The 19,047-nt window shown below is 36.2% G+C and overlaps 1 protein-coding gene across 2 annotated transcripts in view; it reads left to right on the top strand.

The window, feature by feature from the left end:
• MAPRE2 (microtubule associated protein RP/EB family member 2) overlaps nucleotides 1-18,263 on the top strand; it is a 115,539-nt gene extending 97,276 nt beyond the window's left edge. For both annotated transcript variants that reach the window (XM_072411250.1, XM_072411249.1), the window contains 3 exons: nucleotides 7,809-7,945; nucleotides 10,324-10,482; nucleotides 15,517-18,263. In XM_072411250.1, coding sequence (XP_072267351.1) covers nucleotides 7,809-7,945; nucleotides 10,324-10,482; nucleotides 15,517-15,594 — 374 coding nt within the window. In that variant the 3' untranslated portion in view covers nucleotides 15,595-18,263. The remainder of the gene's footprint in view (nucleotides 1-7,808; nucleotides 7,946-10,323; nucleotides 10,483-15,516) is intronic.
• The last annotated feature ends 784 nt before the right edge of the window (nucleotides 18,264-19,047 follow it).

The following is a 19,047-nucleotide window of genomic DNA, read 5'->3' as shown; positions in this document are numbered from 1 at the left end:
TATCTTTTTATTCTAGAAAAACAGTGACATTAAATTCAACCAATGTATTAGTATTTTATGCACATTTAGTTTGTTTTTAGTCATTTTAGGCAAGACATTATTAGCAAAGAGCCTTTGAAGAAATGTGACCTAGTACCACATTGGATCCCCCCAATCAACTGTCTGATATACTCTTACAAAAGTTTACATAGGGAAGAAAGCTGAAACAAAATCCTGATGTTTATGAAGTTAAGCGATTCAGTTTCCTTCATTTTGGTTTGGAAGAAGACAAGGCGATGCATCTGTCACCAATTGTGCTACATAGATATAAAAACATATCGCTCCTTGTATCCTGCTGGGCATAAGTACAGTGGTTGAAGGATTAACCTCTCATCTATACAACTCTGAATAGATCTTCCTTCTGTGGCTTTCCATTCCATGAATTATCACTCTGGTCCTTTTATGCGGCCAAGCTTGGATACATAGTTATGGAAATTTCTACATTTGAATAAACTGTAGAAGGATTTGTCCCCTCTTTTGGCATTCTTAAAGACAAAGTATAAATAATGGCCCATACAGTAAGCAAAGGGATGGGGGAGACAGAGGAAGTGTGAGAAACCGGGGGAATTTTTGTAACTTACCTGTAGTTAGTAATTCACTCAGCAGCACCCCAAAACTCATGTACTAGAAGTGTGGAAGAACCCAAAACTACATTGGTATTATCCAACTTGGGTTAAAAAGACAAAATATCTTTTCAAGATTTTAGATATTTTCCTTCACCGTTTTATGTCACTAGTTATCTGCTTATTAGTGCACACTGTAAATTAGTATCCATGGTCTGCCATTACACTCATTAGTACATTAGAATGGATTGGATAATTAAAAGCTTGAATGGAGGGTCCTTTTTACTTAAGTGGCTGGTGACTCTCTGTCTTGTGTGACATGAACAGCATTGCTCCAGCGGCTGTTTTTTTAATATGACTGAGCTCATTGATGATAATTTCAATGGCTGAATTTACAATCTGTGCTCATTGTTTCTAAATATAAAGTGTGTATTATTTCATACACAGAGTCATTTTTGAAAAGTTCCACTGATAGAAGGCTCCATTGTTTGCAAGCTAGGCCCTTTTTGTTTAACTTGGATTGTGCCCCATGGAAAAATTATGTATTAGATCTTGGGTCATCACAACAGTGTGAAAACTATTGGTGAACAACGGCACCGAGGTGAATGCAGATTAGGCTTGCATGGTATATACAGTGTGCTTATTCAATTTCTTCACTTGAACTTAAAGCATAGGGAGTAATGCTCAACTTTTCCCTACCCTCAAACCCTACAAACAAGTCTGTAAATTCCTGACAGAGTTAATGGTTTCATTTAAACTTGGAAGCCAAAAGGTGTTTGAGGGAAATATTGTTGTCTAAAATGATTGTGGTCATGGATTTGTGTATAGTTAAACTCCTCACAGTACTTTTAGCAAGTTTTATCTTTCATTTATGCTAATTTTGATTTACCTTCTAAAATCAATTTGGTAACACAGCTCTAGCCTCAAATCAGCTGATCAGTCAATTTCAAGAAAGGTGCAGTATCACAAGTATTTAAATCTATTAGGGTAGATATGTATCCCATAATTGTATCTCCTGTGTTTTTAAGGGATTGAATGCAATGTTGTATTGATCTAGACCACTATGTGAAAGCTTGCTTCTTCTAAGTGTACTTTAACCCCCTAACCGCTAAGCCCGTAATTTCTCGCACTAAATATTTTTGCTCTTTTGGTTAACCCCGTATTTTTTCGCCTACACTAAAATCCCCACTTACCTGGTCCCGCTGTGCTAATCCAGCGTCGGTTCCGTGTTCCAGCGTTGGGTCCATGTTCCAGCATCGTCCTCCAGCGTCGGGTGTCCCTCTCCTTAAAAGAAAAAGCCGGCTAGAAATCAGTGTAACGCTCAGGTGGTTAAAGTAGTTTAGTATGAACATTTTATATTGAACCATGTAGCGGGCCTTGTTACAGACTTACAGGGTTAATTCAATCTAAATCCGCTCACTAAAATTCCATACACTAGATTTAAATTGAAAGCCCACTTTAAAAATCAGCGATCATGCAGGTGATTAATGCAGAAAGGGACAGGTGATGTCCCCTCTGTAGTAACAGTTCTTACCTGCTTGATCGCTGCCCAGCTGTCAAAATTTTTGTTGCCAGAGATACCCAGCAACCTCAGCTTCCCTTATGCAAGCCAGAAATTAATGAATTCCCATACGCCTATGCTGGAATTTTGTCATCCTTGTCCAGTCAATCAAGATCAGGATACAGGAGAAAAGAAGAGAGAACATGGCGGTGCCTGAGACAAAACAGGGACAGATGAGTACCGATGGGTTTAGTTCCCATTTAATGTAATTTTAACAAATTTTTCAGTCTTTTACATTGCTGTATAGTGTAGCTTTTAATAAAATTGTGAAGTTTTTTTTTTAGGCCCCTACTGTACTAGAGTGATAACCAACTTTGCTTCAGCAATATCACCATCTCAAATGGTCATATGTCACATACAATACTGCCTGATATGTTGGTGGTTCATAAATAGTGTTTATTATTATTAATAATATTAATCTGCTGCTGTGCTGAAACATATCATGCAGGCATTGTCTGCCGTGGTCACTATTAGGAAACCAGGTGCAAACAAATAATAAAATTGATAGTATTTTATGAAAAATAAACTAAACAAAAGCCTTTCATTTAGGGTTTATGTAATTTAAATTCCTTTATCAAAAAGTAGCATAGCTTTACCCAACACCTGTGCAATACTTTGCAATAGGACTCATTTATGTTAGCTGCCCTTGCATGGTCTTTTGTCCATCATTCTTCAGGATAGGGAAATCTCATTGAAGTCACTGCTGTCCTCTTCTTCAACCCATCCAAAGTGTAAAGACATGCAGCAGTTATACCTAGAATCTAAAAAAAAAAACATGATTGTTGAAATTCAATGGGTTTTATGAAACAATCATATTTGTGTGTTATATACCGCTGCTAAAATGTAATGACTTTAAAATAGCCCTACCACTGCTTTCCCTACCACACACTCCCAGTTGTGTTTGGATCCTGGATTTGTTATAGGCAGATACCTATGTACAGACAATAAATTGGCAATGTAATTCACATTTTTAAAATATTTACTAAAAGATAAGTGAATAGTTTTTTAAAACACAACATTGTTGTAGACCATTTTTTTAAACATATTTGCAGTACATTTACTCTGCAATCATTTATATTTGAGTTAATTAGACTCAATGAGTTGAAAGAAAACTGTTACCATAGCAATTCTGTCTTTCACTGTTTAATAGAATTAAATTAACATCTGTGATTCCTGAATCATTAATATCGTTAACATGTCATACTCCAGCTACAATTACACGCACCAATTTCTTCTTATAAGGCTTTGAATGTTTGCTGTTACAGCCATATCTATCATGTTAATCATAGGCAGAATGTCACTATTTTGGGTCTGTTACAGATTTATGTACATACAGTAAATTGACTTCGATGAGAATGCCAAGCTTAATGGCCTTAACATGCGAAGAAACATTTTATTGGCTGCAAAGAATGAGTTAATAGGTTTCTCTGTATGTATTTAATATGCTAGTGTCCATCTTCATGTATTTGTTTCCATTTTAGGCACAAGCAGTATTTTTTGTAAGTAGATGCTGAAAGCCAAAACCCAACCAGTGCTAGGTGTCAAATATTAGCCCTTTCTAACATACAAATGTTTTAAAGCCAAGCTATGCATAGCAGCAGTATCCTGGTTGCAGGAATGATCTCTTCATACCCGGATCTCTTACTGAAAGAAGTCAGAACTGTTGGGCAGAGTTGCCTATGTCTGGCAATGGAACTGGAACTGTAGTCTGGGCCCTACTGGAATAGAAAGCTTGTGTGGAAGTGTGGTCAGGTAAGTAGACACTGAAAACCAACACTGGGTGGGTATTATTATTGCCAACCACTGGCCACCAATCCTGTGAGAGTAGGAGTAGGTTAGGAGAAATTTTAGACTTTTCCTCTTCTAGTTGATATTTTGTGACTCGCTTCAAATTATATAGTGACTTTTGGGTTCAGGCCTGGATTCTGATTTGGTCATTCCAAAAAAATGTTTAAGGCCATTTTCTCCCATTAAGTAACAGATTGCTACCCTTACAATCTTCTGTAAAAAGTTTTGGTACAATTTTATATTTTGTTATTCTGTCTATAATAACAAGTTATTTAAGCTTTGACATTAAAAGAAAGTTATAGTTAAAAGAAGCACCAGGCTGTAATTCTTCCTCCACCATGATTTACCGTTGGACTGTGGTTTTGGGGTGGTGCTTTTCTTTATATACAACATAGAATTGGATAGCTGTTGTCTCTTCTTTACATGGGAAAACATCCAGAGGTCTTGTGAGCTATTTACATGGTCATTTTCAAACTTTACACATTCAGGAATATATTTTTTGAAGATAAATTGCTTTTTCTTTGTTGTCCTTCCATGAACTTCATTCTTGTTCAGTATTTTCTTATATTAGACTTAGGTAAGTTCAAAAGATATCTGCAGGTCCATTGTCTACCCTCTAGATGTTGCAACCCTAGCCATGGCCACTGAAGGATGTCCTGCCTGGATGTAGTATCATCATTACTGTATAGGAACCAGTTGTAGAAGACATGTGTCCCTACTGTCCAATGATGAGCACTTTTGTAGCTTTTTCCATCTATATCTATCTCCACAGTTTTACTCTTAGGATCCTATGATCTTTGGTGACATATTTCATATAAAGAATGAAAAGAATTCTTGAGTATAATTACTTTCTTGTGTCAATATTTGAACTCATTGCATTCTTTTTTGTTATGGTGCTATTTGGGATTTTTTACCTTTACCTGATCTTTTGACAAGGGTTTTACGAGACAAGGAGTAAGGAAAAAATAGACTACAGGGACACAGGCAAAAATTGAGATCTGTCAGGGATTTTAGCACAGCACCAAAATTGATGGTAGTTTTCACTAACAGAGACTAGACTTCCATAGCAGTAAATGCCTGAGAAGCTGAGAAGGGATTTAAAAGATCACCTGTGTGCAACACCTAAATTATATGCCTATTCCATAACCCTCCCCCCCCCATCTAACCCATCCTACAAGATCAAATTAGGTCTTGCCTTCAGAAGGACAGTAAACTTGCCTATATCTGCTGTCCAGGTACCGTGATATCTCCACTTCTGTGTTAGAATGAAAACAGTGTAGTTAGGGTAATTAGCTTCCCCCCAAATTACCATTAGACTGCGTTAACACTTGACTATGGGTTGTGAGCGCCTTTGAGGAACAGCTAGAGATATGACTATGGGCTTTGTAAAGTGCTGCGTATAATAAATAATAATATTAATACTAGATAACCACTGATTCACTACTGTATCGGTGTCCATTCTGGCTGGTCCTTGTACTCTGTTTTTGTTGACAAATTTTGACCCAGAAAAAGTTTGGGAAATAAACCAAGCTGTTTGGTTAGAAGCAGGTGAGGATTTCCTTAGGTCTAGAGATTTAATCCTTTCCTACTCTGTCTGAAACTGGAAAAAATGTTGTGGCTGGACATGCACTTTAATGGTTTATCTAGTCTTGCAATAAATTTATATGAATAGGTTTTATGATCAGTCCTTAACATTACACACACACTCTTATATACAGTGTGTGTCTAGTGTTTGGGATTCAAATGATTTACCAGACATAAAATGATTAGACCACATTTCAGGAGCCATTCATGCAAAAGAAGAAGTCACTCCAGTGTGTTTATAAGGCTTTTCTTGTAACATGTGAATTTGATTGTGAGGCTTTGTTGGTGAAATATTTGCAGATTTTACAGCTTCTGCCTTTTTAGGAGATATAAACTGTCTTAAGAGACTAACATGTTTTTACATTTATTGCCATCTTCTTTAGATTAATATATACACTTATGATAATAAAAACCACACGAAGGGTCTGAATGTAAAACAAAATTGTCTCTTACTGTATATTTGGAAAATGATATTTTCTGAAGATGGTACGTCGTTCTTCTCCCTCCCTTAAGGTACAGTGTGGGAGCCTGGTGACTCATTCAGTGTCTGGAAAATGCCACTAGATTAAGGCACTGCTAAAAATAAGCACCTACTGCTTGAAAGGGAAAATAAGACTGGCAGAATGCCCTGAATGTTTGGGTTGCTCTTCTCTTTCTGTGAGAATATTGTACAATCTGAATATGTGAAATACATATTAGCTACATCTGTACCTTTTACCATCTATAGGAAAGATCTCCATCATTACGCTAGTCATCGTCTATATTGTCATATTTGATTGGCTACCCCCTATTATAATGCATAGAGCAGAGTGCAGTATCGCTAGGAACCAGGCAGCAGTTACCTTTCATCTTTCTGGTTCATATTGGTTAGAGCATGACATTGCTCTTTCTCTTCTATATGTATTAAGGCAAATTTTGCAGTTCTATAATTATCATTGTATTTGTGTGTTTGCAGGAAAACAGAAAGCTGCCTATCCACAAATCAGAGTCTATACTCATATCAGAAAACTATTGGGCAAAAAAATGTTGTACATTGTTGAGTTTGCTTGTACAATTACAGTCCATTCAAGTAAAACAGTCTAAACAATACACTAATCCAAAAACAGCTAATTGGAAAACAGTCTTCAAATTAGTTGACTACTGTAAATGAAATCTGATTAAGTCTTACTATTTAAGCTCTCTGGCTGCAGTCCTATGTGCAGCTCTGAATTTAGATTTCTGCAAAGATGTTTATTTTTAAGGTCAAGCTTTTCTTTGAGCTTCCTAAAGCATTGAGGACAGCTACAAAACATATTTCGGTTTTAATCTGTATATGTAATGTTACCCTACATCAAAAGAACAGTGAGTAAATAGCCAGATGTGGTGAGACACATTGCTTAGCACAGCAGACATTTTTGTGAATGCATGTCTCATGCAGTGATCCTAATGTTCAGGCTGTATGATTGACCTGGGTCTTCATTTATTATGGAAAATAATGTGCTCATGATAATCTTTTATTGTACTGACTGCTCCCCAGTAAAGACATGAAGTCTTCATAGCAGTCATGAAACCATAAAAGTGACCTTGGTTATTAGCACAAAAGAGGACCAAATGCTGAAGGAGGTAATCTACTTTAAATTCACACTATGGGTTGAAGGATGGAAAAACAGCAGCTACCTCTATTGGATAAGTCATAAGAAACCAGGGCACCCCCCAGCCCTGGCCTTTCCTGGTAGCCTTCATCTTGCTGAAGATCCCCTGGCATCTGGGAAACAAGGTGTATGTAAAATGTAGCCCGAGCTTAACTTTTATCCCACTGAAGCATGCATTAAAGCATGTACTAGTTCAGAAATTTCATATAACCTCTAGTAAGTGTAGAATGTGTACAAATTCTAAAAGAACTACTAACCATGAACAGTTTATTGTCTTAGACTTCTGTTAATAAAAAAAAAAAAAAAAAACAACCTCAAACAGTGAAAGAAAAACCAAATCTACATTATACCGGTAACTTGTAGTGAGATTATGGTCCCTTGTACCTCCTTTTTCAGCACTTTGTTAGGGTACCAAGTAATAATAAGCCAGGGTTATTCTTGTACAGTGTTGTATGCCATATGTCACTGTTTGCATTACACCATGAAAAACTGTGAACAACTAAAACTATCAAAACTTATTTATATGTACATTTATCATTTTTTATATCATGCATTGGAATTTGTGGTAGTTTATAAGTAGAACTGTATTGCTGCTGTTACTTTTACGCAAATTAATATTTTAGTGTAATTTCTTTTTCTTAGGCGCCGCAAGATCAAGTCCAATTGCAAAACCAGGTTCTACGTCCTCTCGTCCATCATCTGCAAAAAAAGCAGCTCCGAGTTCTTCAGGAAAAAGTGACAAAGATTTGGAAACACAAGTTGCACATCTTAATGAACAGGTAACACAGTCTCTGTTATCAGATCTGGCAAAGCTACATGTCCATCAACAGATATGATTTCCTTCCAGATTAGACTCTATATCCTTACATGTATTTAAGTAAAGTACACAGATAGGGATCGTCTTAAGCTTGTGGCCTCATTGTGCCCATACACATGAAAAAGTCCAGACCACCCAAATTGGACCTTGGTCGCACTAGCACAGTGTTGAAAAGATTTGGCCAACAAGTGCAGAGGGAATGCCTGAATTATATATCTAGTGACCAGACCTGATCATCTGTACTTCACTAGGTGTGTTATTACAACCCTATTGACCATTATGATTGTATTCTACTAAGGTAATTTAAAAATGTTATGGGGTAAGCAAAAATGCATTTATAATAACAGCGCTTTAAAAAGAAAAAATAATACACATTCCAAGTTTGAATACTCAATAGGAAAATGCCACACTAGAAACTTTGATGAAAATATAACAGCAACAAAAATTTAAATATGCATATTTAGATTAGCAATAAGTAGATTATTCATTAACACATTCACTACAACTATTAGATATATATTCTGCTAAATAAAAATCTAAAAAAAAAAGACAAATGTTAAGCTTACTCACCAGAAATCTTAACTGAACCAAAGCATTATTTCTGCTGGTTCTGTATGGAGTGCATACTGTCTAAAAATTGTCTGCACCTAAGCAGAGGCCACTTTTTCAACATAGAAATCTAAAACAACCCAGAATGCTAGGTAGCTTCATTTTTTCTGTTTGCCACTATTGAATCTTATTTAAGAGAAGTCCTGTTCTGTACTATACTGTAAGCACAACAAGAATTAAGTGTCTATTAAAAGATTTTTCTTTTCTTATTCTGATAACTCAACATTTTGGATTTCTCCCTCGTTTTCTGTCCTGATACCCGTGGTTATATGAATTTATGTTGCAATACCTGCTTTAGGTGACACAAAAAGTGGTAAACAAGCCTGGACTTGAATGGTTATTACTTTTTATAAATGAAAAGGGTTTCAGTTACCTGTAGTCATCATATAGAATTCTTTGCCAGAAGACAAACAAAAGATCTCACCTGATGCCTACAGGAATATGTGTTCTTTAGTGATCCTTAATATACCTAAACCTTCTTAAATCACAGGTGTGTTTCAAGGGTGTGTGTGTGTATGTATATATATATATAAATATAAATATATATATATATATATATACACACACACAGGAGGGGGTGCTGAGAAGTTCCTGGCTTTGCTCAGAAAGAAGACAGTCAGAGTTATGAAATAACACATTTAATCAACATATTCCCCCCTGAGATGCACTTGCTACAGCGTAGTTGCAGCTTTTCTAGACCGTTCAAATAAAAGTCTTTTGGTTGGGCCGCAAACCAGCACTCAGCAGCATCTTTGACGTCAGAAATGTCCTCAAAACTTGGCCTCTTCAGGTGTTTCTTCAAATTCGCGAACAGATAATAGTCCGAGGGGGCCAGGTCAGGTGAGTAGGGGGAATGGTGGACCAATTGGAGCAATTTGGCAGCCACAATGTTGGACGTGTACGCAGGTGCATTGTCCTGCGAAAAAAGATTTCCTTTGGTCAACTTTCCACGGTGTATCATCTTCTTTGCCTCCTTCATCTGGTCCAGGAGGTTAGCATAATACTGTCTGGTGATACTAGAGCCCTGAAGTAGGTAGTCCACCAACAGAATACCGTCTTTGTCCCAGAAAACAGACACCATGACTTTTTTGGACGATTTCCGGATTTGGAACTTGTTCAAACATTTTGGCACCCACTTCGCTAAAAGCTTGCGCATGTCTAGGATAGTGGTGATAACAAACCCAATACGCTCCCGTGAGATGTCAAGTATCTGGGCTATTACTATCTGGGATATTTGCCGGTCCTCAATAATCAGCCCGTGGACAGCATCACAGGTTGCCTATTCAGTTGAGGTTGGGGAGTACCCACTGCGGGGCTCATCTTCAACGGTGAAATGCCCAGTCTTGAAACAAGATATCCAGGTTTTCACAGTGCTGTAGGAAGGACACTACCCCCCCCCCAGTGTTTGTGACATCTCAGTGTGAATGTCCATTGCTGACTTTCCCTGGAGAAACAAAAACTTCATGACGGCCCGTAACTCCAACAATGTGAACTTCCTTGTGCCTGCACAGTTACATACTAAGATATTAGGCTGTCATAGGCCCCCACACTCATTTTTCTATTTCATCTGAAAGGGGGCAAAGCCAGGAACTTCTCAGCACCCCCTTGTGTGTGTGTATATATATATATATTTATTTATTTATTGTGACTTAGTAATGTCTCTTAGGAAAATTATATTTTTGTCTTTTGGCTTGTATGCAAAATAAAAAATGTCATTTTATCCAATTTAAGGTTCATTCATTAAAGCTTGCCCTTGAAGGAGTGGAGAAGGAACGAGATTTCTACTTTGGAAAGCTGAGGGAAATTGAACTTCTCTGCCAGGAACATGGACAAGAGGGAGATGACCTTGTCCAGCGGTTAATGGATGTTCTGTACTCTACAGATGATCACGTAGGTGTTTGCTCATAAATGTACATCTTAAGTCTTTTTTTTTCATAAATGGAGAACAATATTGTAGCATGGATCCTAATTATTTTTCGTATATCCCTGTAACAATGAATGTGTTGAACTACTGCAGGGCCATTTACATTGAGGATTGTTTACACAGAGATAAGCAATGCAGGTGATTAGCCAAGTTTACTTGCAGTGGCAAATCATTCAATGTATGTATTTATGACAAGAGTGGGTGTTAACACTACACTAAAAAATAGTTTAAAAAATCTATACAGTTTTAGTTCTTTTCCTTTTGAGTGCCTTCCAGGGTTGTAATCCAGTAAGTGTGTCATCAGAATTATCACAAACATCTGAATCACTGGTGGGTACCTGCAGAAACATTCAGTGCTTTGTCTGCTATCTGATTTTGCAGAGCTTTGCTGAAGCATTACCAGCTCTGTATGGCCTATTGACAAATGTAAAAACCCAATAAGAACAGGAAAAATAAGAAACACCACCAAAAGTTGTCAGAGATTTGTCAAAACAAAACTGCCTTCTATTCAGTCAGAGAGCGGGCAATGAAAGGTGCTAGAGATTAGCACAGAACTGTCTAGGTGGCTGCCCTTTTTTTTGTGAGTAGTTCTTTTGCTTTTTCCTAAAGTGACAGAATCACTTTAGGCCAAGTTCTCAAAGGAGCATGGTAAAGACCAGAGAACCAAAAACAAAGGCAGTGACAGCTCCTGTATTTTTCATGGGTTTACTTTAGTGTAAGGACTGGCTTTTAGTAGTTATTAGCTGTCTTCAGTAGGTTCTCTTCTCTCTGTAAAGTAACAGCCAGCACTGATCTGTGTTAGAACTTCAAGGCTAGAGCTAAAGTTTACTTTAAGGGTTTTGACTAATTTGCCTAAAGCTTTCTAAAATGTCTGCAGATGTTTTTGTATGCTGTGCACATTGCTTTTCAGACTAACAGTCACAAGGTGAAGTCTGTGAGAACCAAGCCCATATTTATTTTCAAAGAAATATTTCAGAATGAGGGCCTTGCTTGTATACAGAAATGATTGGATGATGGAATAAAACTAGATATTCCCTTCTGACTATGGTTGGAATGTGCATTCCATCTCTTGGCCAGATCTTCCCCATTATTATTATAATCTTACTGCTGGAAGGCAATCATCTGCTGAAGGGCAGATTAGTCACTTCAGTTACAAATTCCTCCCAGCTCTGAAAATCAAAACCACTGTGCTTGGCTGTCATGACTGGCAAATGCCCACAAGCTCAAGACACAGTGTCACAAATAACTAGTATGTAAGTTAGCTGCTTGCTGTTAAAGCACAACTCTAGGCACTCTATTTAAAATCAGTGAATCTGACAAATTTTTCCCTGGTGGAGAATCAGTCACTGCAATTGAAAAGACATGGAAGGTTTTCCATTGGAGAAAGTTTTGGTAAATGTCAGATTCATGGCTTTATAAATAAACTTCTTAGAATAAAAATAAATACCCAATGCTTTCCAGATCCCTGACACATTTTAAAGGCAGAGGTGTATAGGGGACACGCAGTGCTGCAGTTTTCTTGTACCCCTCTCTATCTTCAATAGACTTTTCTTTTTATAGATGATAACTTACTGCCTAAGTCCTCTCTGCACTATTTTCCTTCTGTAAACTTAGCCAAACACTTAAGCCAGCAGTGCCTGAAACATGTTACAATAACACCACCATTTAATGGTTTTACTGCCTTACAGTACTGACAGTGACACCCTCTGTCTGATTTAAACTATGCATGAGATTATGGGAAACGAGTTTAAATTTGTATTGACAGATTTATCAGATAGTCTTATGCTACAATCACATACTAGAGAAAACATAATAAAAAATAGTACAGTATAGTCCAGCACAAAAAACATTTAGCAATAGAGGATATTGCATATAATCATAAATAATAATAAATGGACCCAACACCAAAAACATCCTTTGGGAAATAATAGGCCCTCTTACACAATGCCTAATACTGTTAAGCACAGCCTTTCTCAACCTTTTTAACACAATGAAACCCTTGAAATAACTTTCATGTATTCAGGGAATCCCTGCTATAAATACTATATCCACAGTACATTAGAATAGTGGTCATTGGGAAGAATGGCTCTTACATTGCTGGTTAGTGGGAAAAATATTACCTTACCTAAAGATGTACAAAAAGACCATTGGTGTCAGTTAAAATGACCTTTGAAATTGCTCATTGCTTAAGCAACCCCTTCAACCTCTAAAGGTACCCAGATTCAGAAACACTGGTTTAAACTATTAAAAAGCCAGCCATGGGGCGGTCATGGGTAAATATTCACCTGTGCAGTGGTGGGTACTAGGCCTAAATCCCAGTCAGGACAATATCTACAAGGAGTTTGTTCTTCCAGTGTTTGCATGTGTTTCCTTCTTTCACTCTGATTTCACCTGCACCACGAAAAATGTGCGGTTAGGCTAATAAGCTCATCTAGAAACTGTCATTGGTATGTGATAATAATGCATGGTAACAGAGTCAGGAAGTGGGGAGTTGTGTATCTGCTGTAGGCAAGATATGCAATGTGCACAATTGCAATATAACAATATGTAGTCAAATGAGTCACCAGAGGACAGCAGTGCAATTCTGTAACATTAGTTTATTTTTATTTCAATAGATTTTTTGTTGATTTTTGACAAAATTTCAACAATACACACAAAAACAAACAAAAAAAAACACATACAAAGAAAAAACATGTATACAATTCCTTTCATTGCATAATACAGTGGCATATGAATATCCTTTATCAACATGTGAAAAACAGATTAACCATATTCACCAACAAAAGGGAGGGAAAAAGGGAAACCTAAAGGAAAATAACATTTCCGGTCAAAAAAAAAAAGAAATCTTTCCTGAAATAGTCATACTAAAGAGAGATTGGGCAAAGAGTACAATCGCCATGGCTCCCATACCATACAAAATTTTTCTTGAGTGTCATTTAATATGCTGGACAGCTTCTCATTTAAAAACATGTTGTCAATTTGTGATAACACCTCATGGTATGGAATGATTTGCTTCTTCCAATGTCTAGGTATTGTTTGTTTAGCCACGAGAAGGATGTGAGCACATGGCTTACACTGGATATCACTAAGGGTATAAGGTTTAAATTGCAATAGGGCCACCCAAGGGTCCCTAGGCATTTGTTTATTGAATAATGTTCCCAGGAGCCTGAAGATTCTACCCCAAAATCAGATTACAGACATGTAGATCTGAACCAATCTCCTGGCATCCCCTAAAACATTGGTCAGAGTTTGATGGGGATATATGCTTTATCCGTGTTGGTTACATGTACCATCTCATCATAACTTTAAAACTAGATTCCACCGTAAGAATATTCTTTGAACATTTAGACATTCTTGTCCAATTTCTAAACCACTCTGCATCCGATTTTGCACTACCCAGGTCTCGTTCCCATTAGGTCTTTTAAGTATGTAATGATGGCCCTTTGACCAAGTTGAGTTTGGAGTATAGGACCGTGATTTGCTGGGGACATAATGGCGTCCGCAATCATATATGTTCAAAAACGGTCAACGGGCACTTCATGTAAAGAATGTATCTCCTCCCAACTGGTCATCCCCCCTCTACCCAGTAGGAATATACGGTGCAACATTAGTTTTTGTTCAATGTATCCATTCCTAGTCTGCCCCCTAGTGCTTACTTCATTATCTACTCTACGGTAAATCCATTTGAAGTATTTTCTTGATCTATCAGGACATCTGGGTATATCTTTCAGCTTTTGTATTTTGCCTCACAAGAACAATTTTTAAAATCGAAAAAGTCAGAATTTAGTGTTGGGGAATATTTCATTAGCTTTAGGTGGCTTTGTAAAGATTAGTATGCATAAGACCTGCACTTTTATATTTCCTTTTAGAGTGTAAATTCTACAGTTAGATCATTCTATATAAAATTTATGTTCATTTGATATCTTCTGCTGCTATAAATCCTTTATTATTGCTAACAGAGTTCTTACATATCACTTGAAAAGCTCTTCAATGTCCACTCGGGCAAAAGATTTTCCAAGAAACTATTTGTCTAAAGTGTGTAGTGAAGTATATTATTATTATTAGATATGAATGTCTTCACTGTACATGTTTGTATGAGATCTAGGAGCTGCAATATTTTGAATTACATATATTGTCATATGTAACCAGTGCAAAGTTTCAAAACACTAAAAAAGGAGAACTTCTGTAATCTGAACCAGTAACCTCTGAATACTTTATGACTTATTGCAAACCAAATGTATGTGGGATATGGACACTTACTATATAATTTATTTCGTTATTTGCTCTAAAATGCCATAGATTGCATTGATCAAGCAATATGCACTATTTATTCAAAATGTGTGTGCACTTTATTTTATATAAAATCTGAAAGCATCACAGAGTCTGCATTACACCTCTGTATAGCTACATTGAAACCATATGGATTTTAAAAAATATATATCTTTATGAAAAAAGCTCTATATAGAAGACTGCTTGATAACTGAAGAGAGTGGCTAATTCCTCTTGAATCTATCTTGTACTGTAAATAAACATATTCTGATATAGTGCTGTAAATAATCAAACACAAGCATGTCTGATCATGCTGATCCATAGATGGCTCTATGTAGTTTTGATGTCTTAAAAACTGCAGCACTTGTTCTGCAATACTATATGGAAGGTAAGTTAGGCTAATCATAGTATATAGTTTGCACATGATCTCTTTCACATTTCCTAAAACTATAAACATTTTCATAAATACGCACATAGCAATATTTAATCATAGTAGACTATGACAATCACACATAGTAGACTATAGCTTTAGTTATTATTGCACAAAGATTTTATTAACATGTTGGTAAACCTCTTTACTGTTAAATAACTAAATACTATATACTAAATAATAAGACTGGCAGATTTTATGTGTTGTAGACTAACCATAAAAAACTAAGGTTTAATATTAATCAATTATTATTAATCAAGTACCTAACTCTGAAGCACATATTGTTTCTGTTCAATTCCAGGAAGGCCACACAGACCAACATGAAGGTGATGACCATGACCACGTTCAGGAGGATCCACAGCAACAAGACGAGTACTGACCACTGATCCTTTCATCCTCCTCACTGTTGTCATTTCACGTGGGACTTTCTTTCAGGAGAGCAATGTGTGGCCAGTCACTCTCGGCACACCCTTACCATGTAATGTACTTTAGTGAGCGCCAGCCAACCACTGCATTCTGTACCAGTTACTTCCCTAAGATGTGTTTACAGAAGTTGTATTCCGGCCCAAGTAAAAACCAGAGGGCATGGGGCTACTCGGCAGCAGCTTGTTACACTTGACTGTTTCAGATTGTTTTCAGATCTTTTCCCTTATTTTTTTATTTATTTGTAAGTGAGCTATCTCATTGTTTTCCAACTGCTTGCTTCTAATTGTAATATCGTAGAATATTTATATATTCATGTCATGATTAAGAAGTGTCACTACCACGTATCACGAATGTAAAAGTGCTAAGTCATAAAACAAACTGTACACAAGTCCCATACAAACCTACTGAGGTAAGCAGATAGGATATCTAGAAAGCAGATGTAATGTTTATTTGTAGAATAGAGGTTATTTGTTTTCTTTATTGTACTAAAATGCAATTATGAGATGAAGATCATGTCATCTATTTAGGGTACATCTAGTAAATATGCAGTTCTGTGTGCCACCTATATATACTGTGTATTATATCAATGTTGTCCCCAGTCACTATACATTGCAGGAGGACTGGATCTATTATATAAAGGCTTAGAAGGGTGAAGAGAAATGTTTGCTCAGAGCAATCACTGGGTTACATCTGCATTCTGTACCAGAAATGTTACATTTGTGGAAGCTGACTGATTGCTTTGAGTAACAATTCAATGTTTTTCTTCTCATACTGGTTTTGTAGCTTAGCTCAGTTTATTATTGCAAGGAAAAATCTTTGCTTTCTAGGTCTTCCATACTTTGAGGATTTTTCTATCCTTGTCTTCAGTTTAAGAACTGCATATGATATCACACCTCTAAACATGGCACTCACCAGAACACAGCTTTGTTTCCTATTATTTTCATTCTTTCTTTCTTTATTTCTTTTTTTTTTTTTTTTTTATAAAATGCCTATATATTAATATTTTTCTAAGTGTTTATTGCATTTTTTTATTATTGAATTAGCAAGTTACCAACTGCAGTTCAAACAGTAATTAATTTTTGATCTTAGTAAGTGTTACTATTGGATCAGCTTGAGTGCTCATCTGACGGGGATCAGTGTCCCTATTATAGACATTTGCCATCTATCTTGGCTAGAAACCTACATCTGTTTTGTAAGATCTATACTGCACCAGCCTGTTTTATCTATATCATTATTAGGATGAGACCAGTCTGATCAAATAGTGAGATGCATCATTGTTTTCATTTATTTACTGCCTTGGTCCCTCAGAATAACGGTAACAACAGCACAGCACTATAATAACAGAAGATAGACAGTTACACTAAAAGTTTAAGCCTTGTCTGCGACATTTTCAGTTTTCTTTTCTGCATCTCCCTAAGAGTTCATGGCAGTAACAAAATATTTATATCAATGGCAATATCATAATGGGGGCAATAGTAATGCACTGTAGTTATCTAAATGCAGTATTAATGAGCTGTAATCCACAATATCACCAATTACAATGTATGCTTTCCCATGCATATACTACCTCTAATATGAAAATAGCGTATCAAAGAGATTGAAGACTACACAACAGCTTTAAAGTGCATTGTTCTCTTCACGGAGTGTAAGAATACATTTTGGGACTTTTATTTGAATAACAGTTGCAAAGAGTGGTACACAGTAATTTAAAGTCACAAGTCATGGGTTAGAGTTCATTAATGCGGCCTGGTAAGTGACTGATTGTCAAGGGTGATCAGATAGCAGCGCCCTATACTGTAACTTAGAAGAAATGTTGTTGGCTGAACAAAAGTCACATGATTGGGGCAAAATAATCACCAAGAGCTAAACTACTTTTAATAATAATACAGCCTGTGTGATCGCTAATAAAGACTGACATTACTTACAGATTCTATGGAAACCATTTTGTTAGGTACATGTATAGAATTGATAATGGTCACCAACATTCTGCCCCTAAATGGCTGACCCAAAAGGTAAGAATGCCGATAGAAAACAGCCTTTGGAGGCTGGTAAATTGGCCTAGAAATTGTAAAAGTGCTACGGTCTTCTGTGGATTGTACTGCTGTATATTTAATGGTTAAATTTCCCTTTATTATTTCAGTATTTTGTTTTCTTTTCTCTTTTACTGAGTAGCACATCATAAAATGTTCTATATGAAATGTAAACTGTAAGGAATGTAAACATATGTATTGTTAAATATAAAATAGACAGGTAATGATGTCCTGATTAGATGGAAAGAGTCTTATTTGGATGTATCACACTCATTTTACCATCCACACAACTTGTCGCATGATAGAATAGGTTTTTTTGTCTATGAATATGTGAATAACTTGCGTTTTATCTTTTTACATATTTAATAAAAAAGTATATGTTATAAAACAAAAAAATGCAAATTTTACCAACTATTCAATTTGGGTGCAAATTGTAACTCTTGTCTGTCTGTTGTTAAAAACCACCAGATTCATTTTAAGATGCATTTTGTCTAATAAAATGAATTCAAATATGAAGGAAGAGGAAAGATTTGACACAGAGCTTCAGTCTCAATAAACATATGAATAATAAAACACAACCCAATTATAAACATTGAGAATGGCTTTCTTGGTGAAATTCAGTGGTTTGATGAGTATGATGTATGAGTTCCTAACACATATGAAAGAAATACAATTGTAATAGATTTGATTAATATTTCTAAATCAGTAACTGACTTGTGGTTATATTACTAAGGACATGGTACATCCTCCCCGAGAAATATTAATCTGGATACTTCCTATGATGCTATGGTGTCATAGTAAGAAATATGGCTGCTTTGTACATTATCTGGGTTTTGGTTGTCTTCTAATGACCTTCTAACAGAGGCCTACACTGCAACAAGTGCCGATGGTCCCAGTTTGCCCAATAGACTTTGTGCATTGTGCAGACATCTTTGTGGGACATGGCAGCTCACATGCAAGCCTGATAAGTGATCATATGATCATGTTAAATAATAGAACACTATAACAACAAATCGGGCCTTTTAGGCATGTAAATCAATCCATTTAAACAATACTTACAAAATTTTAAAATGCAGACAATTCTTTGTTTCAACTTTTCTCTTTTTAAAATAAAATATTTAAAATCTTGCAAATCCTCCCAAAACATGCCAAACTCCTAAAGAAGCATCCGTGAAACACATCGAGTTTGGCGTGTTTTGGGACTTTTGCATTCATGTAATAGGTGAAATATATACGTGAACAGTGTAAACTTCTATAGTAAATCAACCCCCAGTCTACAGAATAAAAGAATGTAAATATAGGTGATACATTTTGAAAAAATACTTGCCTTATGTACACTTTGGACTGATAGACTTTGAATAGTTGTATTCTTTCTT

This window comes from Pyxicephalus adspersus, chromosome 5 (assembly GCF_032062135.1).
Source record: "Pyxicephalus adspersus chromosome 5, UCB_Pads_2.0, whole genome shotgun sequence".
In the NCBI taxonomy this organism is placed as follows: Eukaryota; Metazoa; Chordata; class Amphibia; order Anura; family Pyxicephalidae; genus Pyxicephalus; species Pyxicephalus adspersus.
Note: the sequence above shows the minus strand (reverse complement) of the source record. Positions and strands in the feature narration are given on the sequence as shown.